The 19,137-nt window shown below is 49.3% G+C and overlaps 2 protein-coding genes across 2 annotated transcripts in view; both read left to right on the top strand.

Annotated features, from left to right (window-relative positions):
• The window catches only part of IFFO2 (intermediate filament family orphan 2), a gene marked incomplete at its 5' end in the record, with an annotated part of 28,727 nt that extends 13,891 nt beyond the window's left edge, over window positions 1–14,836 (top strand). Inside the window, 8 exons of the mRNA XM_026053573.1 lie at window positions 3,830–3,890; window positions 4,165–4,260; window positions 6,523–6,663; window positions 8,386–8,528; window positions 11,170–11,290; window positions 13,095–13,184; window positions 13,767–13,897; window positions 14,128–14,836. Of these exons, the coding sequence (XP_025909358.1) occupies window positions 3,830–3,890; window positions 4,165–4,260; window positions 6,523–6,663; window positions 8,386–8,528; window positions 11,170–11,290; window positions 13,095–13,184; window positions 13,767–13,897; window positions 14,128–14,233 (889 nt within the window). The remainder of the gene's footprint in view (window positions 1–3,829; window positions 3,891–4,164; window positions 4,261–6,522; window positions 6,664–8,385; window positions 8,529–11,169; window positions 11,291–13,094; window positions 13,185–13,766; window positions 13,898–14,127) is intronic.
• A 1,527-nt stretch (window positions 14,837–16,363) lies between these two features.
• Window positions 16,364–19,137, top strand: part of ALDH4A1 (aldehyde dehydrogenase 4 family member A1) — a 7,101-nt gene continuing 4,327 nt past the window's right edge. The window contains exon 1 of the mRNA XM_026053572.1: window positions 16,364–16,375. Within this exon, the coding sequence (XP_025909357.1) occupies window positions 16,364–16,375 (12 nt within the window). The remainder of the gene's footprint in view (window positions 16,376–19,137) is intronic.

Raw genomic sequence — 19,137 nt, 5'->3', positions numbered from 1 at the left:
GAGCAGGGCTTGGTGCATCTCGTACCAAGAGGCCCTCGTGGTGTCCTAGCACGCGAGGAGAGACCGGGCACTGCCTCCCGGAGCAGCACAGCGCCTCACTTCAATATATTCATATTTGGGACATCTTTAGCAGCTGGTGTTTTCACGAGCAGTTACAGCAGTTGTTGGAGGTGACGCCTCTGTTTCCTACCGTGCATTTAAGCACTTGGAGCTGTTAGGGTTTTCCTTTCTGTTGGCTCCTCACCAGAAACTGGGGGACAGATGGACCAAGCTCAGCAAAACGAAGTGAAGGACTTGGTTCTTCACCGGGTTCCATGGTAAAGATGTTCTGTGCATCTCGGCTCCTTCCCCAGCATGACTCCGTGGAAAGCTACTGGGAAAAAGAGCCTTGCTTCCTAAAGAGTTTCTTATGGAGAAAAAAATCTCTTTTAATTCTTGAGAAATATTTGCCTATTTGAAGAACACTGTTTCTAATGTAGAAAGTAGTGCTCTAGATGGTTATTGATGCCTGACACCAGTCTGTTTGTGTCTGCCTGCTGTGATGAGAGGGAGTTTAAAGTGCTGAACTATAGTGTTAAGCTATAGCTAGCTTAATTTGTAAGCCTAGTGCCTGCTGCCTTGATACTGTCTTGAAGATAAAAGCCCTGATTTCTTGGGTTTTGTTTTTTTTTTTCAAAAAAGAAAATTATTGAACAAATTTCTGAGAGACAAACTTCTCTAAAACTAAATTCCTCATTTCCAAGGCATTTTCTGAATCTGCTGCAATGGCACTTCTCTCTGCTATCAGTTCTCCCGTTTGATCTGATGATGTGTTGGTAGAGAAGAAAGGAAGATCTTCATGTTCATCCATGCGGGTACTCGGGGACTCAGAAAGTGACTCGGACATTAATCATTTTGCCCGCATGGCTCTGCTTAAGCCCCCGGACTGCCTGGAGGTTTGGAGACTTTTTCAAGGCTCCTACCTCTTCCTGCAGGTCTCCATCCACTCTGCAGCTCGCCAGGAGATGGTTGGAGCTGATGATCTCAGAGCTCCTGTTGCAATTTCAAAGGAAACGCAAAGTTTGTGGTGTGACTCATCCTGTGACCAGGATACTGCTTTAAGCAACATTAATCCGAGCTTGACTCTTCATGTGTTTTGTTGCTCTCATAGCCTTGTAATGTAACTATTGCCTTTAAAGAAAGCAAGCGGCCTTTGTTCTGCTCGGAGCTATGCAAGACACTTGCTCTTAGTCACATGAGGGCAAATGTACTTTGGGGCCCCGCGCTGCGGTGACTGAACGCAGCAGGAATGTAATAAGTCACAGCTAGAAAAGGGGGAGTAGAGCCATAATTTTTGAGGCTTAGACCAACCCTCGTGTTGGTGAGTCAATGTAATGCGGGCTGCTTTTATGGCTGTGGTTTTAAGAAAAAGACCCTTGGTCCGTGGGAAAGATGGGGTGGGGGGCAAAAAGCTTCGGTGGGTTCGAAACTGAGCTCGAGCCTTTCTCCTCCTGGGGAAAGATAAAAGAAAGTAAAGAAAATAATTAACCCCCCCCCAATTGGTGTGTTTTGACGTTTGCCTTTCCGGGTCTGGAAAGGCGTTTGGATAGAGCTGGAAATCTCGGCAGTTGGTGCCTGTGTGAGCCAAGAAATAAGTGTCCACCGGCCTCGGAGAGCCGCTGCCTGGCTGGAGATGCAGGCTGCCATGCCGGAGCCCCTGGAAGAGGCAGCCGGCTCCCACGTTAGCTTCTCCTTGGGAGCCAAGGGCCCTTCTACAGCCTTGTGTGGCAGAGCCAAGTCCGGCATGAGCGAATGAACGAGCACTTTTCCTGTGGTCTCACGCGCTGGGAAGCTAGAGCTGAATTCGCCTCCCGTTTCGTCGTCGTCCTTCCCCTTCCGCTCCTCCTTTTCCCCCTCGCTTCCCTGCAGATGGTCTGTGAAGGCTGGAGTGGGAGGAGAAAGGAAGATTGAGGGCCTTAGTGTTAAATGGGGCAATCAGCCTGGTGGCGGGTAGGTGGCCGGGATGCAGCCCGAGGGTTAAGGAGCTGATGTTCGGGATGAGCGGGACCCTTTGTGTTGGTCCAACTTCTGTCCCATGTCAGCTTTTTGATTCAAAATGGCCTAATTGCTTTATGGTCCCTGTAACTAAGAGGAACAGAGAAACTCTGCTCCGTGTGTGTAGGAGGTGGCATCCTCCCCCTGCTCTCCCCACGATCCCGATCCCGTGTCGCGTCAGAGAGGAGGAAATTAAGGCTGCAAATCGCTGCTCTGTGAAACTCGTCGTAACTGGCAGGAGCAATGAAGTGACTGCAGCTCTTGCTGGTGAGGAGGGGTAGTCGCTGCAGACCTGGAGATGCAGGATGTGGCAGCTGCCCAGAGGAGGAATTCCTGGCGTATCCAGGAAAAATATATGGATGCAACGTTTTCCCAAAGCACATCCCTCTGTGCAGAACGCCCAGCGCGCTGCAGGGGTGCAGGGAAGAGCAGATAACCCGAGTGCAGCCAGCATGGTCCGTTCCAACAGCTAAAAGCTCCAGAAGCTGCATATCCATTTTTGCAATGTGTGCTTTGACTTAAATCCATAAACGACAGCCTGCTGACAGGGAGACCAGAAGGACTGATGAAAGCCACGCAACGCTCCTCCTGCACCAGAAGGAGACCATCTCCCAGATTGTGAATGCAATCGATGCCTTTAAGTAATTTCACCTTCTTGGCTTTGATATTAAAGCCTGAGGAATGGAGTTACTATTTTTACAGGAACGTAAGGTAATTAGTAGGCAGCATACAAGTAGGCCATTGAAATGCAAGCTGCAGCGTTTGATGACAAATGCAAATTGGAGCCCAAATATTTTGCTCTGCTGGGTAATAAATCATTGCTGGGGAAAAAAAACTGCATAACGAGACGTCGGGTGTGAATGCAAACGCAGCTGCGCGGTGCAGGGTTCCTGTTGGGTGGCTGGTGTTGGCCATTCCTGCAGCACAATGGCAGGAAGGAGCTGGTGGAGGCGGCCCGTGATCCCGGCACGTGCGGCACGTCCAGGGGCCTCTCCTGGAGCTGCCCCACTGCCCTGGGACGGGGTTTGATTTGCCCGTGGAGTGCTGAGAGACACCGAGGAGCGTGAAGCTGCTGGTGGACGTGAGAATGGGAATATCTGAGCGCGGGTGTCACCGCGTTTCTGTGTAATTTTGGAAATATGAGGTGTAAATGAGGCTTTTGGCAGATTTCAACATGCATTTTCAAGAACGTTATGGTTTAATATGTTTCCAGACCCAGATTTTGCCACTGTTGAACAGAGGGATGGACTGCCGGGTACTTGTATGCTTAATCCAGCACTGAACACCAACATAATAACGCGTTATTGTGGTGCTTAATTATACAATTCTGATCTCTGTGATGCTCTCCTGCCTCGGGTAGGCAGCAGTCTGCACCCAGGAGCAGCCGCGGTGCTGGGAACGGGCCGAGCCCTGTGGGGACCTGAGATGTAGGAGGCAGCTCAAGGCATGAATCAGTCAGACCAAACAAGTGAATAGTAGGGCTTGGATGGACTCCGAACGCTCAGATTTGCGTGCTTCACAACCCAAGGTTGTACCAAACGTATCCCATTTGTGATCTGCAACCCAATAAAGCCCCAAAGGACAGGGATCAGCCTCCTTCCCACTAAAGCTGGCCCAGCTTCTCTGGTAGACCCTGGTTCATGCTGGAGGATGTGCGAGCGAGGAGGATCCGCCTGGCCTCCGAAACAGCCGTCATCGTCCCGCGGCTACCGGGCGACTTGTGCCTTGATCTTTTCCTCCTTTTCCTCTTCCTCCCCCTACGGCTAACGCTTGGATTGCACGTTTCCTCTTTCAGGTGGGAAGAGGAAGTGACTAGAAGGATGAGCCTGGAATCTTTGGTGGAAACCCTGCGGGAGGTAGGTTTGACCAGCGCGTGCACTGCGTCCTTCGAGCCGCCGTGCGGGACGTCACACACCTTCTGCTGTCACCTTTCAACGTGCCGGTGGCCTCGGCAACAAAGCTGGTCCTTGTGTGAAGAGCCTCCTTGGCCCTCGCGGCGGGATGGCGTGAGCCCGGCGGAGCGGGAAGGCGCCCAGCTTCCCGACAAAGCAAAAGGGAGAGGGTGGTGACGGCCCTTAGGAGCCCTCCTGGAGCTCCCCGTCCCCTCTGAGCTCCTGCTTTCCCTTGCAGGAGGCGCAGGAAGCGGAAGCCCTGCAGGAGGAGCTGAATGCAAAGATGGAGCGCCTCAAGGCCGAGCTCGTGGTCTTTAAGGGTCTGATGAGTGATGTAAGTACCCAGGGAGCGGCGCGGCGGCTCCCGCCTCCCGCGTACCTCCCGCCAGCGCCTTCATTCATAAAGAGGTTGTGTCTTAGCGAGCGCTGCTTGGTAGGTGGTTACGGCTGCCTCTCTGCTCTAATGCATCAGGCAGACCTCCCCTGGCCCTGCTTCCCGTGCGGGCTGTGCAGAGATGCATTAACTTGCTGCTTAGCCCACAAGCTGGACTCTGCCCTCCCTCCCCGTTCCCCACAGCTGGCCTTCAAATCCGCAGCCACGGAGAAGGAAATACCAGAGAGCCGACCCGTTAGGAGGAAAGGCTGGGGCGCCGTGCAGCCTTTGGGACTTCCGATGGGGGGGTTGCTCTGAATTGCGCAAGAAACTCGGGTTAAAAACAGAATTTCCAACTCTGAAAGCTCTGATGAGTCGGACCAAGCGTCATTAGTTCGGACCCTGGTTGGTTTCCAGAGCTGCTTCTACCTTAAATTAAAACAAAGATGGAAAGAAAATGACAAAAATAACCCTGTTTTCTCGGGAGTTCGCTCATATCACATACCTACTTTCCTTCAAAACCCGGAGATCTGTTACGATGTGACAGGAGAACAGTCTTGTCCTTGAGAAAATCTACTCGGGCAGGTATATAGAAAAACAAGCCAGGTGAGTGTTAAGGAAGGTGCCTTTCCCTGTGAAATGGAAGCACTGCTCATGCCAGCTGGCTAATGAGGATCCTTTATTATGTTTATTGAGCCTGTGATTTTGTTTTATTTAATCAGAGCTGTTTCCTTCGCGCTCACAGAAGCCTGCAGGGCCCACGCTCCATTTTCACATGTGGTCTCATGGGGCCGCTAGGTCTGTCCGTGGAGAAGCCAGCGGTTCCCTGGCGCTTCCTTCGGTGTTTCAGGGGGTTACACCAGCTCAGGAGCAGCGTGCGAGGGCGAAGCACGTCAGGGCTACGTCCCTGCAAGGGAGAGAGACGTCAGGGCTACGTCCCCGTTGTGGTTTTTATTTGATTGAGGAGGAAACGTTAGTCAGTGTGGACGAAAGGCGGGGTGGTGAACGCCAGCACCCTCCTCAGCCTGAGCAAGGGCTTGGGTTTTGCAGACTCCGCAAGGTGCAGGAGCACCCGTGGGAAGCAGCGCGGATGCCTGTTCCTAATCCCACTGCTTAAGCGTGGAGAAATAGCAAACAGTGGGACGGACGCCTTCCTCCCTGTTCATAATCACTATTACCTCATCAGTCAGTGAGGTAGAGCTTAGTGTTCCAGTGGGACTGAACCCCTCAGGAATGCCTTCGGGAAACACTTCGGGAATGCCTTTTTCACGGCGGGTCTGAAAGACAGAAAGCCCCCGGACTTGTCCCAAGGTGCTCGACATGAGCTGGAGAACCCTGTCAAAAACTTAATGAAATAAAACAAACAGCCCCCCTTTTTCTTTCTTCATAAGAGGATTTAGTAATTAAAAGAATTCTCTGCTCTGCAGAGGGGTTTTCTGCCTTTCTTGCCCAAGTGGAAGGGGTGCCTAGTCACTGAGGTGACGCTTCCCAAGGGAGCGCTTTTTCTAGGCTGCAAAATACCCTTTTTACATGACAACATTACTCCATAAGGAGCCAACAGTAGTGTCTATGAGAGGGTAATATCTCTTATAAATAATGTTTATAATTGCTGCCCCGTGTGAAGCAGTACAAAATATTTTTTGTGTAGATTTTTTTTGCTGGGTTGGAAGGCAGCTTAATGTCAATGTGAGTATTATTTTTTGTGCTGCAGGCTTTCATGGATCTCTTTTGATTATACCAAGAGTGAAGTAGTTACCCTGTACCCTGGGCTCTGTTTTGAGAGCAAATTCTCCTTGCAGACACATTTTTTTCCTTTTTGGAATAGGGAAGCGATGAGTTTTCATCAGATTTTAGATTTCATTCTGTACTCACTCAACAAGTTAGTTTTCTTCTGTTTTTCCTTAAATTTAAAACTTTATTTTATTGACTTATAAAAAATCATTTTTGCCAAATCTGGGTTTTTTTTGGGGGGGGAGGTGGGGGTGAATATAAGTTTTCCTGTGTCATTCTCAGAATAGAAATTCCATTGGAGTTGGATACAAGTGTTAATCCTCAGTTGCTGAGCCTGCCTGTGGAGGCTCTCCGTGTACTGCCCTTCCCGGACAACAAGGTTTAATATTATTTAAGACTGGTGTAGCCTGGGGTTAGAGAGATACTGTGGGGTATCTCCTCTTTCCTGAACTGTATAATAATAGAAGATAATCCCTACTGTCCTTCCTGCAGCCCATGACAGACCTGGACACAAAGATTCAAGAAAAGGCCATGAAGGTGGACATGGACATCTGTCGGCGAATCGATATCACAGCCAAGCTGTGCGATGTAGCGCAGCAGCGCAACTCGGAAGACGTGTCCAAGATATTCCAGGTGATTAGGCCGGGAATTTTCGCCAGGGCAGGACAAGTGTCAGGGGACAAGAGGGAGCAGCGCTGAGGAAGGTGGCCCAGGCCGTTCTCCACTTGCTGAGGTTTCCCTAAATAAGTGGATTTTCTCCCTCAGTTTCGGAGTGTAGCTCTGATCTACAGACACTGCTGCAGCACTGAGATCTCAAAATTCAGAGTTTAAAATAAAGTCTCAAGATGACCTCTGAAACAGACTGATGCTAGTCTGCAAGGAACACAGGAAAAAAAAATATATATATATAGGGCTCTGTGTTTGTTTAAATGGCTTCATCACACCTGTTTCCCTCAGAGGCAAGAGCTTTTAAGCCCGTAGACCTGTCATCCAAAAGTTCTTATTTCTGACTTGGGCTCCGTGACCAGAAATAACACTTCTGTGGTGGGGAACTGTGGTTACTTGGTGAGACCAGAATAAAGTCTCACAGTTGGCTTTCCTTTCGCTATTTCTGTTCAAGCCAGCGCTCGCTGGAGGGAGTCACGTCATCCGCTCGAGAAGTGAGCGGGTGCAGTTCTACAGAACGAACCTGTAGCTCCGAATGCGGTTGCTCCTGTGTCCTGACTGCACGTTCAGCTGTGATTAACCCGCCTTCTTTCCACTTTGATCTCAATGTGTCTTGCTCAGTCTTTGAATAAGTCTGATTATTTTTGTTTTTCTGTGGAATGATGCCATGGAGGGTGTGTTGGGCTGAACGCTGGACACAAAAGCACTGTAAATATGGTTGTGGTCTCTTCCTGGTTGTGCTTTTTGGCTCTTGTAAAGTTACCTGAATGTTTCCTGGGTTTTATACCCAGAAATAGATACAAATATCCAACTTGGAGATAATTGTGTTTTCTTGCATGTTGAGCCCCTGCGTTTTTCTAGCGGTTCCTCCTTCTCTTTAACGAGACTTGCTCTGTCTTTCTGCCCAATGGCAACTGCAAAGCAACCTTCTGGTCAAGCATGCAGCGGTTAAAATGATTGCTGTGGAGTTTGATACCTATAAGGGATGGCTGACTTGCCAATTAGTGCGAAGCTAGGGTGGTTTGGAAGGGCAGTGTGTGTGTGGCTCCATCTGTAAACCTCAGTGAATCCTGTGATGTCTGCAACCCTCAGGTGAAGGCACCAGCCTCTATGTTCTTTTCTGCAGTACCACTTGAGCTCTCTCCACACATCTGTAAACCTGACCTCTTTGGGGCTGTCCAGGACCTTCCACAGCTCAGTTTAACCCTTCTTCTCTCAAATAGAAGACTAGCAGCCTCTGGTTACGGGGTGGGAACGGCCCTCAAGTGAAGACTGTCTAGAGAGGTTTCTTCTGCGCCCATTGGTGGTGGTTGATGGTGGAAGCATCGGGCTGGTGGTGCTGGCAGGAGGGGAGAGTTCTGTCACTGCTCTCAAGGCTGCTGCCCGTGCCAGCTTCTGCTTCTCCCCTCTCTCATTCGACCCTCTGCATGCTCTCCGGTAGATCGCAGAGCGCTGTCGATGGACAGAGCCCGTGCAGGGCGCAGCTTGCTTTGCTCTTGGCCCGTCTGAACGGCTTTCTTGCGCTCCGTGTCCACCACTCATCAGCAGGCGCAGTTCTGTCGTTAACCCTCATTGAATCACCTGGGAGCTGAGGAGCAGTTACGCGCGCTGAGACTCCCCCTCTTCCTCATCATCGCAGGGCAGCTCCTCAGCCCGACCTCCCAGTCACTGCCCTTCTCTCCACCTCAGGTGGCCTCCAAGAAGAAGGAGCGCAAGCTACCGTCGGACGACGACCTCTCCGAGCAGGATGGGGACAACAGCAGGTTCTCTGACGACGAGGTCAGCTGCTCTTTGAACATCACGGACGAAATGAAGCGCATGTTTAATCAGCTGTGAGTATCCTGCACACCCAGGGGGAAAGCCTACTCTGAAATGGGATTGCAGAGCTTAATATTGAGACATTTCCAGGGGCGTCCAGTCCAGGTGTCTTCTCCTTCAACTCATGTTGACTGTCAGTTGAATCTAAACAGCCAGCCTTGGGCTTTTTCAGAGGTTCGCGGGAAATTCAAATAAGATTAACAAAACATTTTTTCTTTGAACTTTATTTCTCCATTATATGAGGTGGGGACTATAGAGAATATAAGAACATAGTCAAACATTTCTTTACATATATACCTCCCCTTTTTACAGCTTGTACCAATAACAAGAGAAAAGTAGTGCAGGAAAAGTATGAAGTATTTGAGTGTTTGGCTTAATATGAGATCTCTAGAACTTCCCAGCTGATTTGGGTGGATAGAAATCGAGCACTTTGTCACTGAATCTCAGTTCAAAATGAAAGCCAACTCCTATCCTATTTCACATGATTTCTTGATTGGGTTGTAGGCAAATAGTAGCGGATATGCCCAGCAAACCCATCCCTATAGCAGTGGACAACAACCTATAGATTCCAAGAGTATCCGTGTTGCAAACTCTGCTGCAATTCCCACACTGGAAGAATCCTGATGGATTTTTCCCAAAACTCGAGAGAGGGGCCGCGAGAGGGGACAGATCCCAGCGCTTTCCCACGGAGAGCGGGGCGGCATTTACTACTTCGGCGTAAACAGGATATTCTCTGAGGATCGCTAGCTGTTCTGCTGTCAGCTGTTGCCAAAACTTCTATTTTGAGGGTACGTTTGGCCTTTCCTCCTCGATTTCGTGTGTGGAGGAAAGCACGCTTTTTGCCCAAACTCCTCTTATTAGCACTCTGGTTTTAGATGTTTTTAAGCACTTATTTCTTCCTCAGGCTCGGTTTTCTTTTTCACGAGTAAAGCGTCTGGATTTCAATGTAGTAAATGCAGATTTTCCATCTCTTCCCTGCAATTCAAGATGACAGCAAATAGTGCATTGAATTTTCACAGGGAAAACAAGAGGCTCCAGCTTATCCACTGGGTTAGTTGTAGCTTTTAGTGTCGTTGTTCAACCTGGCCTCTGATAGTCTGATATTTATTGATTTTACTGATAAAATTTTTACCTCCCTGCCCTATCCTAGTTGGCCAATAATTATAGAGCTCGTGAATATTTTACAACATATCCAAACTGACAGTTCTTGCTTGTGCCATAGTTACACAGTTGCAGTACCAGATATCTTTTCGATTAAGAGAGGAGAGGCAACATCTTAAATTGCCAATAAAATAACTTTGTTACTAAAAGACGGGCACTTTCGTATACTTTAGTACTTGATTGCAGCAAGGAGGGAATCAGGAACCATCCATAAATGTTCATGGCTTGTTGAAGATGATTCCCTGACGTACACCTGGGCGCTTTGCGTAGAAGGGAAGAGTGTGCAGACACCACTTGCTCCAGCAGAAAATCAAAATAACTTTCACGTTATCCAGTGAAGAACCAAGCATTTAGCAAAACTTGGGCAGAATGCAGTCATTTTTGAATGATTTCTGTCATTTTGAATGATTTCTGTGACCCGAGTAAACTGTTGTTGGAGCGGGGAGAGCTTGTGCCCGCTCACAAGGATAACTCCTGCAAAAAGGCGCTGATTGGAACCAGTTGTGTTGTGCAGGGCAGAATCCCTTCTGTCCAGGCGTTCTCGGGGGGTTGTGTGTTTGTTTGGGGTCAGATTGAGCTAAGTCACGGGCTGCCTCTTTGGAGAAGCTCCTTGGTCTGCGGAAGGCGGTTCCGGGCTCAGCTGCGGGTTCCAGCCGCTGTCTGCTCCGAGGGAAGTGAACTAAGGAGGCAGGAATGCCATGCTCCACAGCAGGCAGGCTGCCGGGCGAGCTCTCTGTGGGACGTCCCTCGTGAGGACAAGCAGCAGCTACTGGGGCTTGACTCTGCTACTCCTGCTGCAACCACCAGCAAATGCAGCCTCTTCCCAAGCTTTCCTTCGTTGCAAATCCAGCCCTTCTGCGGAGCCCTGGCCTCGTAGCGGTGCTATAGGCTGCTGCCTCTCTTTGTTCTTAGTCGTAAATGGCTTCAGTGATATCCTTGTTGTCCAGTTCCACGATAAATATTGACGTTCTTCTGTGCATTCTTTTGGGGATCTTCATTGTTTGCATAGCTGCCTTGGAGCTACATTTTGGAAGGGCCGCAGGGAAAACGTTGGCCAAGCTTCAGCCTGAGAGCCAGCAGGGAGTCTTCCAGTGCCTGTTTCTTGTACAGCTTCTCAAACTGCCTTTTGGTTCCTTTTCCCACACATTAAAAAAAATAGTAATAATAATTCAAGCGATTTTTGGTGGTTTCGTGTGTGTGGTTTTGCGGAGAGGGGAGCCTAACTTGCAGCACCATCTGGAGGAGGAAGCTGGGAGTGTGTGTGCAGCCTGGGAATGTTCCCAAGGTCCCTTTGTTGTGCAGGGAGGTGGCAGAGAGCCCGCGGCACAGCCTGTCCTTAAAAACTTCCAAGGTTTTCCACAGTCGGATTGTCCCCTTCGTTCTGTTCTCACAGCCTCTTACTGTAGAAGATCATTGAGGCACATTGAGGCACTGTGGGGAAACGGGGCTAGAATTGGTTTTGCTGACACTTTTCTTCCCCCGTCATCTCAACAGACGTGAGACCTTTGATTTTGATGATGACTGCGATAGTTTAACGTGGGAGGAGAACGAAGAAACGCTGCTTCTCTGGGAAGACTTCACAAACTGCAATCCGTCCATCGACCTCCAGGGAGAGGTGAGTTTTCCTAGACTCGCATCCATAGGAATGAATCCTCCAGCTGCTCTTTTAGCCATTTCAGCCTCTGGGCATTTGGCTGGTGGTCTAGATTGCCCGGCAAACTTGCTTTGATTTCCAGTCCTCTTAGCGCTCCCTCTTTAGGGTTGCTTTGCAATCTGTCCAATCGGTTTATTTGCCAGACTTCATTTCTTCTTCTTCTCCTCTCTCAAAACGAGTTTTCAAATAGCAGTGTCCAGGGATCTGCTCTGCACTAACTGTTGCAGAGCAACCTGCCACCCCAGCCGGTCAGGTAGCTGAAGCTCTGCGTCCTTTGCACCGCATCCCGCTTTCCCTGGGGATCACCATTCGCACCTTTATTGGTGCAGAAATGATGCACGCGGCGTGGGGATGGTGCTGCCCTTTTGGTGAGGAGAAAAATACATGGAGTGTGGTCCCTGAAGGATGTTAAATACAGCCTGCCAGAAACAGAGAGGCTGGTATTGCAGGAGACCTCCGGGAGCTCCTGCACTGGTGAATCCTGTGCTTCCATCTTCCCTGCCAATAGGCATCTCCTGCCTTTGCTGGATAACAAACAGCTTCCTTTGAATCCTTAGGATCCCATGCAAAGACAACCAGTGGCCCCATGCAGTGACTTGCGAGCCTTTTTAAACAGGGCTAGAGAGAGATGTGAACGGCAAGATCTGCCTTTGTGCAGGCCATCTTAAATGCGACGTTATTATTTTATTACTGCGCAGCCTAACAGCAGCGGGTGAGAAATAATCCTGCCTCCTTCCATCACTGCTGCAGCGTGAAGATGCTGAGGCAGCAAAGCTCCTGCCTCCCGCCTCGTGCTGCCTGCCAGGGCTGCCTCAATGCCCGTCGTGCTGCCTGTTCCCGCTCTGGCGTGGAGGGAAACAGCGGAGATGATTCCCAAGGGAATCATCTGGGAGAGCAGGAGGCTGCGCTGAGCTCAGCGCCGTCTCGTGCAGCTCCGCGCCGGCATTAGTGACAGGTTTATTTGCATATACCCCTGTGTGCCCGTGTAAGCACTGCTATCAGAGGACTATTGCAGCACTCAGACCTTCCCTGCAAAAACCCTAAAGGTTTTAAGAAGCTTAAATCCTTCTAAATGAAAATTATACAAGGAAAGGGTAGATTTGTCTTGTAGATGCAGATTCCGAATAAAGGCTGCTCAGCCTGTGCCTGGTTTTTAACACAGTGCTTTACATGCTTGAGTCTTCTCCTGGCTTTATTCCTTTCAAGTTCTTATTGCAAGTGCCCTAGCCACTGCTTTTATGACCTTCCTCCTTAAAGCTCTTCTGCATATAAAAGGATAAGCGGAAGGATTCTCGTTACTACGGGCTGGTTAGCCTGACGTTGATCCCAGGTGGGATCCTGATAAAGCTGCTCCAGATGTGGCCAGAGGATGATGACATAATTAATGCTCGGCAGGGCACTTGCATCAAACTGATGATAACATATTTTTTTTTCCTGAAAAGAGTGAGGTAGGTAATAACACGAAAGGAAGAATTGTGACCTGGTTAGAGCAGAAAGCAGCTGATTCAGTCCCTCTGACGGTGTGAGACGGTGCTGTGTGTGTGACCTGCGTAACACAGACCCCAAACTCTATGCGATGGCTACAAAGGAATGACAGCAAATAATATGGCGAGGAAATAATTGGGAACGTTGGGTTGTTGTGGGAAAAACGGCACAATCCCTGTAAGAGAAAAAAAGAAAAAGGCTGGCTGAACTTCGTTTGTGTGATGCATGGGCCCTTTTGTGATTGCTCCCTAATTAGTCTGTATCCTTCTTTCTCCTGCAGGAAGAAAATCTGGGGAACTTGATCCACGAAACAGAGTCTTTTTTTAAAACAAGAGACAAAGAATACCAAGAAACAATAGGACAAATAGAGGTAAGGAAATGAGTCATGAGAAAATAGGGGTGGTTTTACATGGAAGAAAATCCTGTGTGGTTATTCTGGTTCACGTGCACACACAGCACAGTGTGTGCATATATATACATATATATATATATATGTGTGTGTGTGTGTGTAAAAGGGCGAAAGTGATTTCCTCTTTCTTACTCTTGGGATTTTTTCTAAATACAACTCTCTAGCACCATGAGTGAGTAAGCATAAATCTGTAACCTTTCAGGACAGGGAATAAAAAATGCACTATTACTTTTTTCCCCATTGACTTATATATCCAGCATCTCACTGGAAAATGCTTTTTAAGAAGAAATCCCAATGAAATTGCCAGAATAAACAGCTTTATTCTTCCTGGATCCTTCCTTCTTTAGGTACTGAATATCAACAAAAATATACCAAGTGGCAAACAGGTCAAGAGGGGGTTTAAGAACAGTGTTGAGCTCCAAGATGCTCTTCACACAGCGTTGCAGAGTACAGTGGGGCTTTAGGGTGCATTGCAGGGGTTTCTGGTTGGTCTCGGGCGGTTTTAGCCTCTCCCGCAGTTCCTCACGCTCTTCTTTGGCACAGCTGGAGCTGGCCACGGCCAAGAGCGACATGAATCGCCACCTTCACGAGTATATGGAAATGTGCAGCATGAAACGGGGCCTGGATGTACAGATGGAAACCTGCCGTAGACTTATCAAAGGCTCTGCGGACAGGTAAGATGCGGTCACCGTGGTGCCTCGGAGAGCTGCAAAATGACATTTTACAGTCATTTTGCCTACAGGTTCGCTATTTGGGTGATGCGGTCTTGTTCAGGGCCAAGCAACAGTCTCAAAAGAAACTTGGTTCAACCAAGAGAGCCTTTTCTTTAGGGACTTCTTTTCTACTTCCCCATTATTGGCATTTGTTTCTTCTGTCTCAGCCCATCTCTGAACTTTCCCTGCAGGAATTCTCCGTCTCCCAGCTCCGTAGCCAGCAGCGACTCAGGAAACACAGATGAAATTCAGGATGAGTTGGACAGAGAGGCCGATGTGGAACCCATGGTCAGCTGATACAGGATAGACGTTCGTTCCAGCGAAAGGGAATAACGAAGAAAAGCTTAACAAACGACATGTGGATGGAGGAAAAAAATAGGAAAAATAAGAAAAAAAAAAGACTTTTAAGCCCGTGCACAGGGTCTCTAAGGACTCATTCCTACACGCATCCCCCCCACCCAAGGATTGGTGCTGTAAATTTCTACTGTTATACAAATCATAACTGCAGAGTCCTGTAAGAAAACACAGTGTTTTAATTGTGCCTTTGCCCCAAGCTGAGCCACTTTGAGCTCCAGTGGAATATTATCAGCAGGTGTTTTTATATTTAAAAAAAAAAATACTATAAAAAAAATCTGGCAGCAGCAGAGACTGGTGCTGCAAAGGCTCTGGGTATTTCAATAAGCTTATGGTTTCATTGAACTGCTGCACTGATTGGCAAAAGGAGCCCTGGCAGACTGGGAAGTGAATCCAGGACAATTCAGGTACAATTAAAAATGTCTGGCATTAAAATAGAGAAAAAAAAAAGAATGCCTCCAAATTGAACAGAAAACCCTTTAAAAGAAAATAATAGCGGGTTTAGAGACAGCTTTTAGGATTAAGCAGTTCCGCAGTATTTAGAGGAATTTCTTCATTCCACCTTTCCGGGCGAGGGAGCTTGGGAGGCTGCCCGGGCTCTGGGCTAAGCCTGAGCCCCGGGGGCGCCGGTGCCGCAGGTCTCAGCTCGGTGGCAAAGCAGGCGGCGGCAGAGGGGGGGACGATCACCGATAAACCACTATGCAAACCGATAAACCACACACAAAAGCGCTCGCCTTATTTATACCGGTGTTGGGTCCGCACCGGGCTGCGCCCGGTAGCTTCGGGCGAAGGGAGGCTGATCCCACGTTCGGTCCTTCGCTGCGGAGCTTCCCCGGCTTCTCGCAGCACCTTTCTTCCCAGCAGTTGGGTTAGGAAGGGGATCGGCCCTCCAGCTCCCCACTGGCTTGTTGTTACTGTAGTGGTTGCTGATTTTACGTTGCTGACCGGGAGAAAATGAGGATTTTTTTGTTTCTCGCTGCTTTCAGGATGGCTAGAGCGGGATAATCAAAGAATGCGGATAAACTGGCGTGCTCTGCTAGAGCCAAGGCACAGGGCGAGGGTCAGGCCGCTGCTGTCCCGCGGAGCTGAGCCTTGGAAAAGGCTGCAGCCCTTCGGAGTGAAGCGGATCCCAAGCGGCTGCTCTTGGAACGAGGGGCGCCGGGCCAGGGCTTTCTCTGTGAGAAGTTGCTCGGTTGCTCCATAGTTGGGAGACCCGAGAAAGCAGCTCCGAAACTCTGATTTCTAAGCTAAGGAAGGAAGCTCTGGCATGGTGGTTATTTTAGGGGGGTTGTAGCACCTCAACCAGGTCAAACCAGGGTGTAAACCTAAGGCAATACACTTCATGTTAGGCAAGTTTCCAAGTGCAATTAATGCTGCCTAAAAGTTATGTACAGTTAACTAAGGTTGCAAGAGGTGAGCTGAAATAACCAAATTTATCAATTTCCTGCCCAAATGCTTAAAAACCGTCCGGGAGCAGCAGTGCTGAGGCTGGGCAGGACCGTGCCAGGTGAAAGCACCTTGTGGGGCTGAAGGCAGCCAAGCTTTGGGTGTCCAGGGATTTGTTTGCAAGCCTCTGCTGTTGACCTGGAAACCAGGGAATGGCGTTGGGAATTGACCTGGAAACCCAGGGAAGCAGCTCCCCTCCGAACGGAGCCGTTTCTGGGTGCAATTCATGCCGGAGGGTTTCGGCGGGGACGGGAAAGGTTTGCTCATTCCCTCATGGACTCTTCGGCTCTGCTTGGGTCCATCCTCTGCTTGGACACAGTGCTCGGGGCTTTTGGCTGTGCTCATCACATGGGCCCCGTTGGATTTTTCGGAGTAAACTGCAAGGATCCCTGCGGATCCACGGGAATCCGCCAGCCATTTCCGTCCGTACAAAGAGATTCAAGGATATTCCCGGGGTTTCCTTGATGTTTGCAATAGTGCAGTTATTCGTAGAGTGGCTATCGAGCCCTGTGTTCTTGTGTTGTGAGTTAGTGGCTTTTCCAAAGCCTGCTTCGTTGCGTAGACGTGTATAACTTTTCTCGGGAAAAGAAACCTGATTCCAAAGTGCTCATTCCTGGCGGTTTTTATATGGCCAAAGCGGTAAGCGTTACGTTCATTAAGGCTGCAGGGTCGGGGTGGGTGGGCAGGGGGTGAGAAATAGCTGTTGTGATATTATATTTTTCTTTGAGGGGACCGGAAAAAAAAAATAATGGTTTTTTTTTCCTTCAAGTATTCCTAAGGCTCTCGAGTCTGGACTTCAGCTGCTAACCATGGGGTTTCTCCCAAAGCTGAGAAACCTTCCGCCAAAGCCGAGTGTCTGGAAGTGCTTTAGGAGCCTTCGGTGGAGGTTAGGGATACAGCTTCCTGAAAGCAGGAGCTGCTCCCTCGAGGTGGGGGAGAAAAGTCTCGGATTGATAGTGGAGGCGAACGGGAAGCGGGCGTGGGCGGAGACACGGGCGGCCTCGGAGCGCCGATTCCCGGGAGCTGCTGCCGGAGGGTTCTTCGTACGTACAGGGCATGTGGGACTGTAGTCAAGGGGCTGGGAACAGGGTGATGTATACGGTAGTAGGTGTTCCGTGGTTGTGGGTGTCTTTATTTGTTATAACCATATGTAATCCACTTAAAAGCTGGAGCTTTCTTCATGCCTGGGCTGGGGGAAGGTGGTGTTTCCATGAGGGCTTTGTCCCCGGAGCTCCCGCGGGTGGGATGGGCAGGGTCGGGCTCCGGAGTTGCCCAGCAAGTGTCTGGCTAGTTGAGTTTCCAGGGATGCTGCTGCCGGAGCCCGCAGCCATCCGGACCTGGTTGTGTTCAGCAACCGGATCGAGGACTTGCCAGAGAAATATGGTGAAAAATGCTGGAAATTACTTTGATGACCTCTTTGATTTTTCTTTTTGGGGGTTGTTTTTCCTTTGTAAAGCTGTAAATACTTTATTTTTGTTTTCTATTCTTAATGTGGTGTCACATTGACACTTTTTTAGACTTCGAATCAGAGAAAAAAAAATCCCTCCTCATTGTTTCTCATTTTTTAAAAGGGGGATTTCAAGGAAGCAAATTTTTTTGCTTGTTAGCAGTGTACTAATAGATCAAATTACTAAAATGGATTTGTATAAAAATGTTTTCAGTACACAAACGGCAGTCGCTTTTGTGGATGCATGTTCCAAACCGTCCAAAGAACCATATGATACAAACTTCCTTTTTTTTCCCAAGGATTTAGTAATTATCACAGTAGTTAAGACAGAAAAAAAAAAATCAAAATTGTTTTAAAACGTTTGTGGGGGTGTGGGATGTAATGGAATTGAACTAAGCTAAATGTGTAATGTATTTATAAATACCACAGTATATATTCTATTTTTATTAGAGGTTTTTAAAGCGCAAATGGATTTCTGTTAGCAAATACAGCTATTTCCTTGGAAAAACAGCTTGTGCTTTGAGGAGACTCCAGATTCCTGCGCGGTTTCGGGCGGCCGCACGGAAGGAGCCGGCCAGGAGGAGCGATGAGGAACATTTGGTGACCGCTTGACTCTGCGACCCTGGAAAACCCCAGGCTTTTCCCACCGCGCTGCGGAGCCCTGCGGAGGCTTTTCCACCTTTCTCTTTGGGATTTGGGATTCTCTTGCACTGGTTCAGGACTCGGGCTGGAGGGCAACGCGCAGGCTTGGAAATGTGTTTTTTTCCATTGGGGTTAAGTCACCGGAACGCTCAACTTGAAGCTTCGGTCAACATTGTGGTGTAATATCCTTGTGTTAAAAATTCCAGGTTTAAAAGTGAGCCAAGGGCTGGAAAAAGCCCCGTGCTTTTGTTGTGTCCTTTTTGGCAGCCGTTCCAGCTGCTGCCTTTCCGACCAAGCCGATCCGGGGCTGCCGGAGGCGCCGTTTGCTGCTGGACGTGGAGGCGGCCTCCGTGGAGGAGCAGGGGCCAAACCGACAATCCCCAAGCAGATTTACATGAAAAGGCCTAAAAGTGTCTCTTTTTTTACCTTTTTTTGTTTAAGTTATTTATTAGAAAGGGTTTTGGGTGCTGAGGAGCTTGGTGAGCAGACGCGCTCGCTGCAAAATGTGGTTTCACCAGAAACGTGCCGTTGAGTCTCGTAAACACATTGCCTGTGGCTAAAGTGTACGCAGCTCGGTTCTGCCAAAAAAAGAGGTTATTTATTATTTAAAGTGTTTAAATGGAAGGTATGGATGCCTCGCTCCCCGTGCTGTGTCACTTCCTCCCTCCGTTTCTCTCAGCTCATGTAAAAAATTGTTTTATACACCTGAAACCAGACTACTGATTGGTGTGGAAACGAAACCGTTTACCGTCCTGTTGTAAATATTGTGCTTTATACTCTGTATATTGGCTTCTTTTAAAGAAAATGTAAGTGGCGACGCTGCCGGGTGTGCGGTGAGCACCGGGCTCCGGGCGTGGAGCAGGGCCCGCGCCGGCTCCGGCCCGCATCCGCCTGCTCCCGCCGGGAACGGCTCCCGCTTCCTCCCGCTGCCAAAGCTGCCCCCGTGCCCGGGGCCGGGGCGGGAAAGGAAACGCAAATGCCAATAAATGCTGGACTCCCGCTTGCTGTGTGCGTGCGCTCACTGCGGCCGCGGGGGCCCGCGGGGAGACTCAGCCTCCGCGGAGGCCGCGGGAGGCCGGGGGCACGAACCCGTTCGTGTTTAATATCGCTGCTGAGTCAGCGAGGCCCCTCCAGGCTTGCCATGGCCTGCCCTCCAAACCTCGACCCTTAACGGCACATGCCCGCTTTGCTTCTCATTTAGTTTTATTATTTATTTATTTATTCATTATTTATTTATTTATTTATTTATTTATTATTACGGCCAAAAGGCGCCGCCCGCCCGCGCCGCCGCCCGCGCCGCCGCCGCCGCCAG

Source organism: Nothoprocta perdicaria, unplaced genomic scaffold (assembly GCF_003342845.1).
Source record: "Nothoprocta perdicaria isolate Ctin4 unplaced genomic scaffold, notPer1 scaffold_117, whole genome shotgun sequence".
NCBI classification, from domain to species: domain Eukaryota; kingdom Metazoa; phylum Chordata; class Aves; order Tinamiformes; family Tinamidae; genus Nothoprocta; species Nothoprocta perdicaria.
Note: the sequence above shows the minus strand (reverse complement) of the source record. Positions and strands in the feature narration are given on the sequence as shown.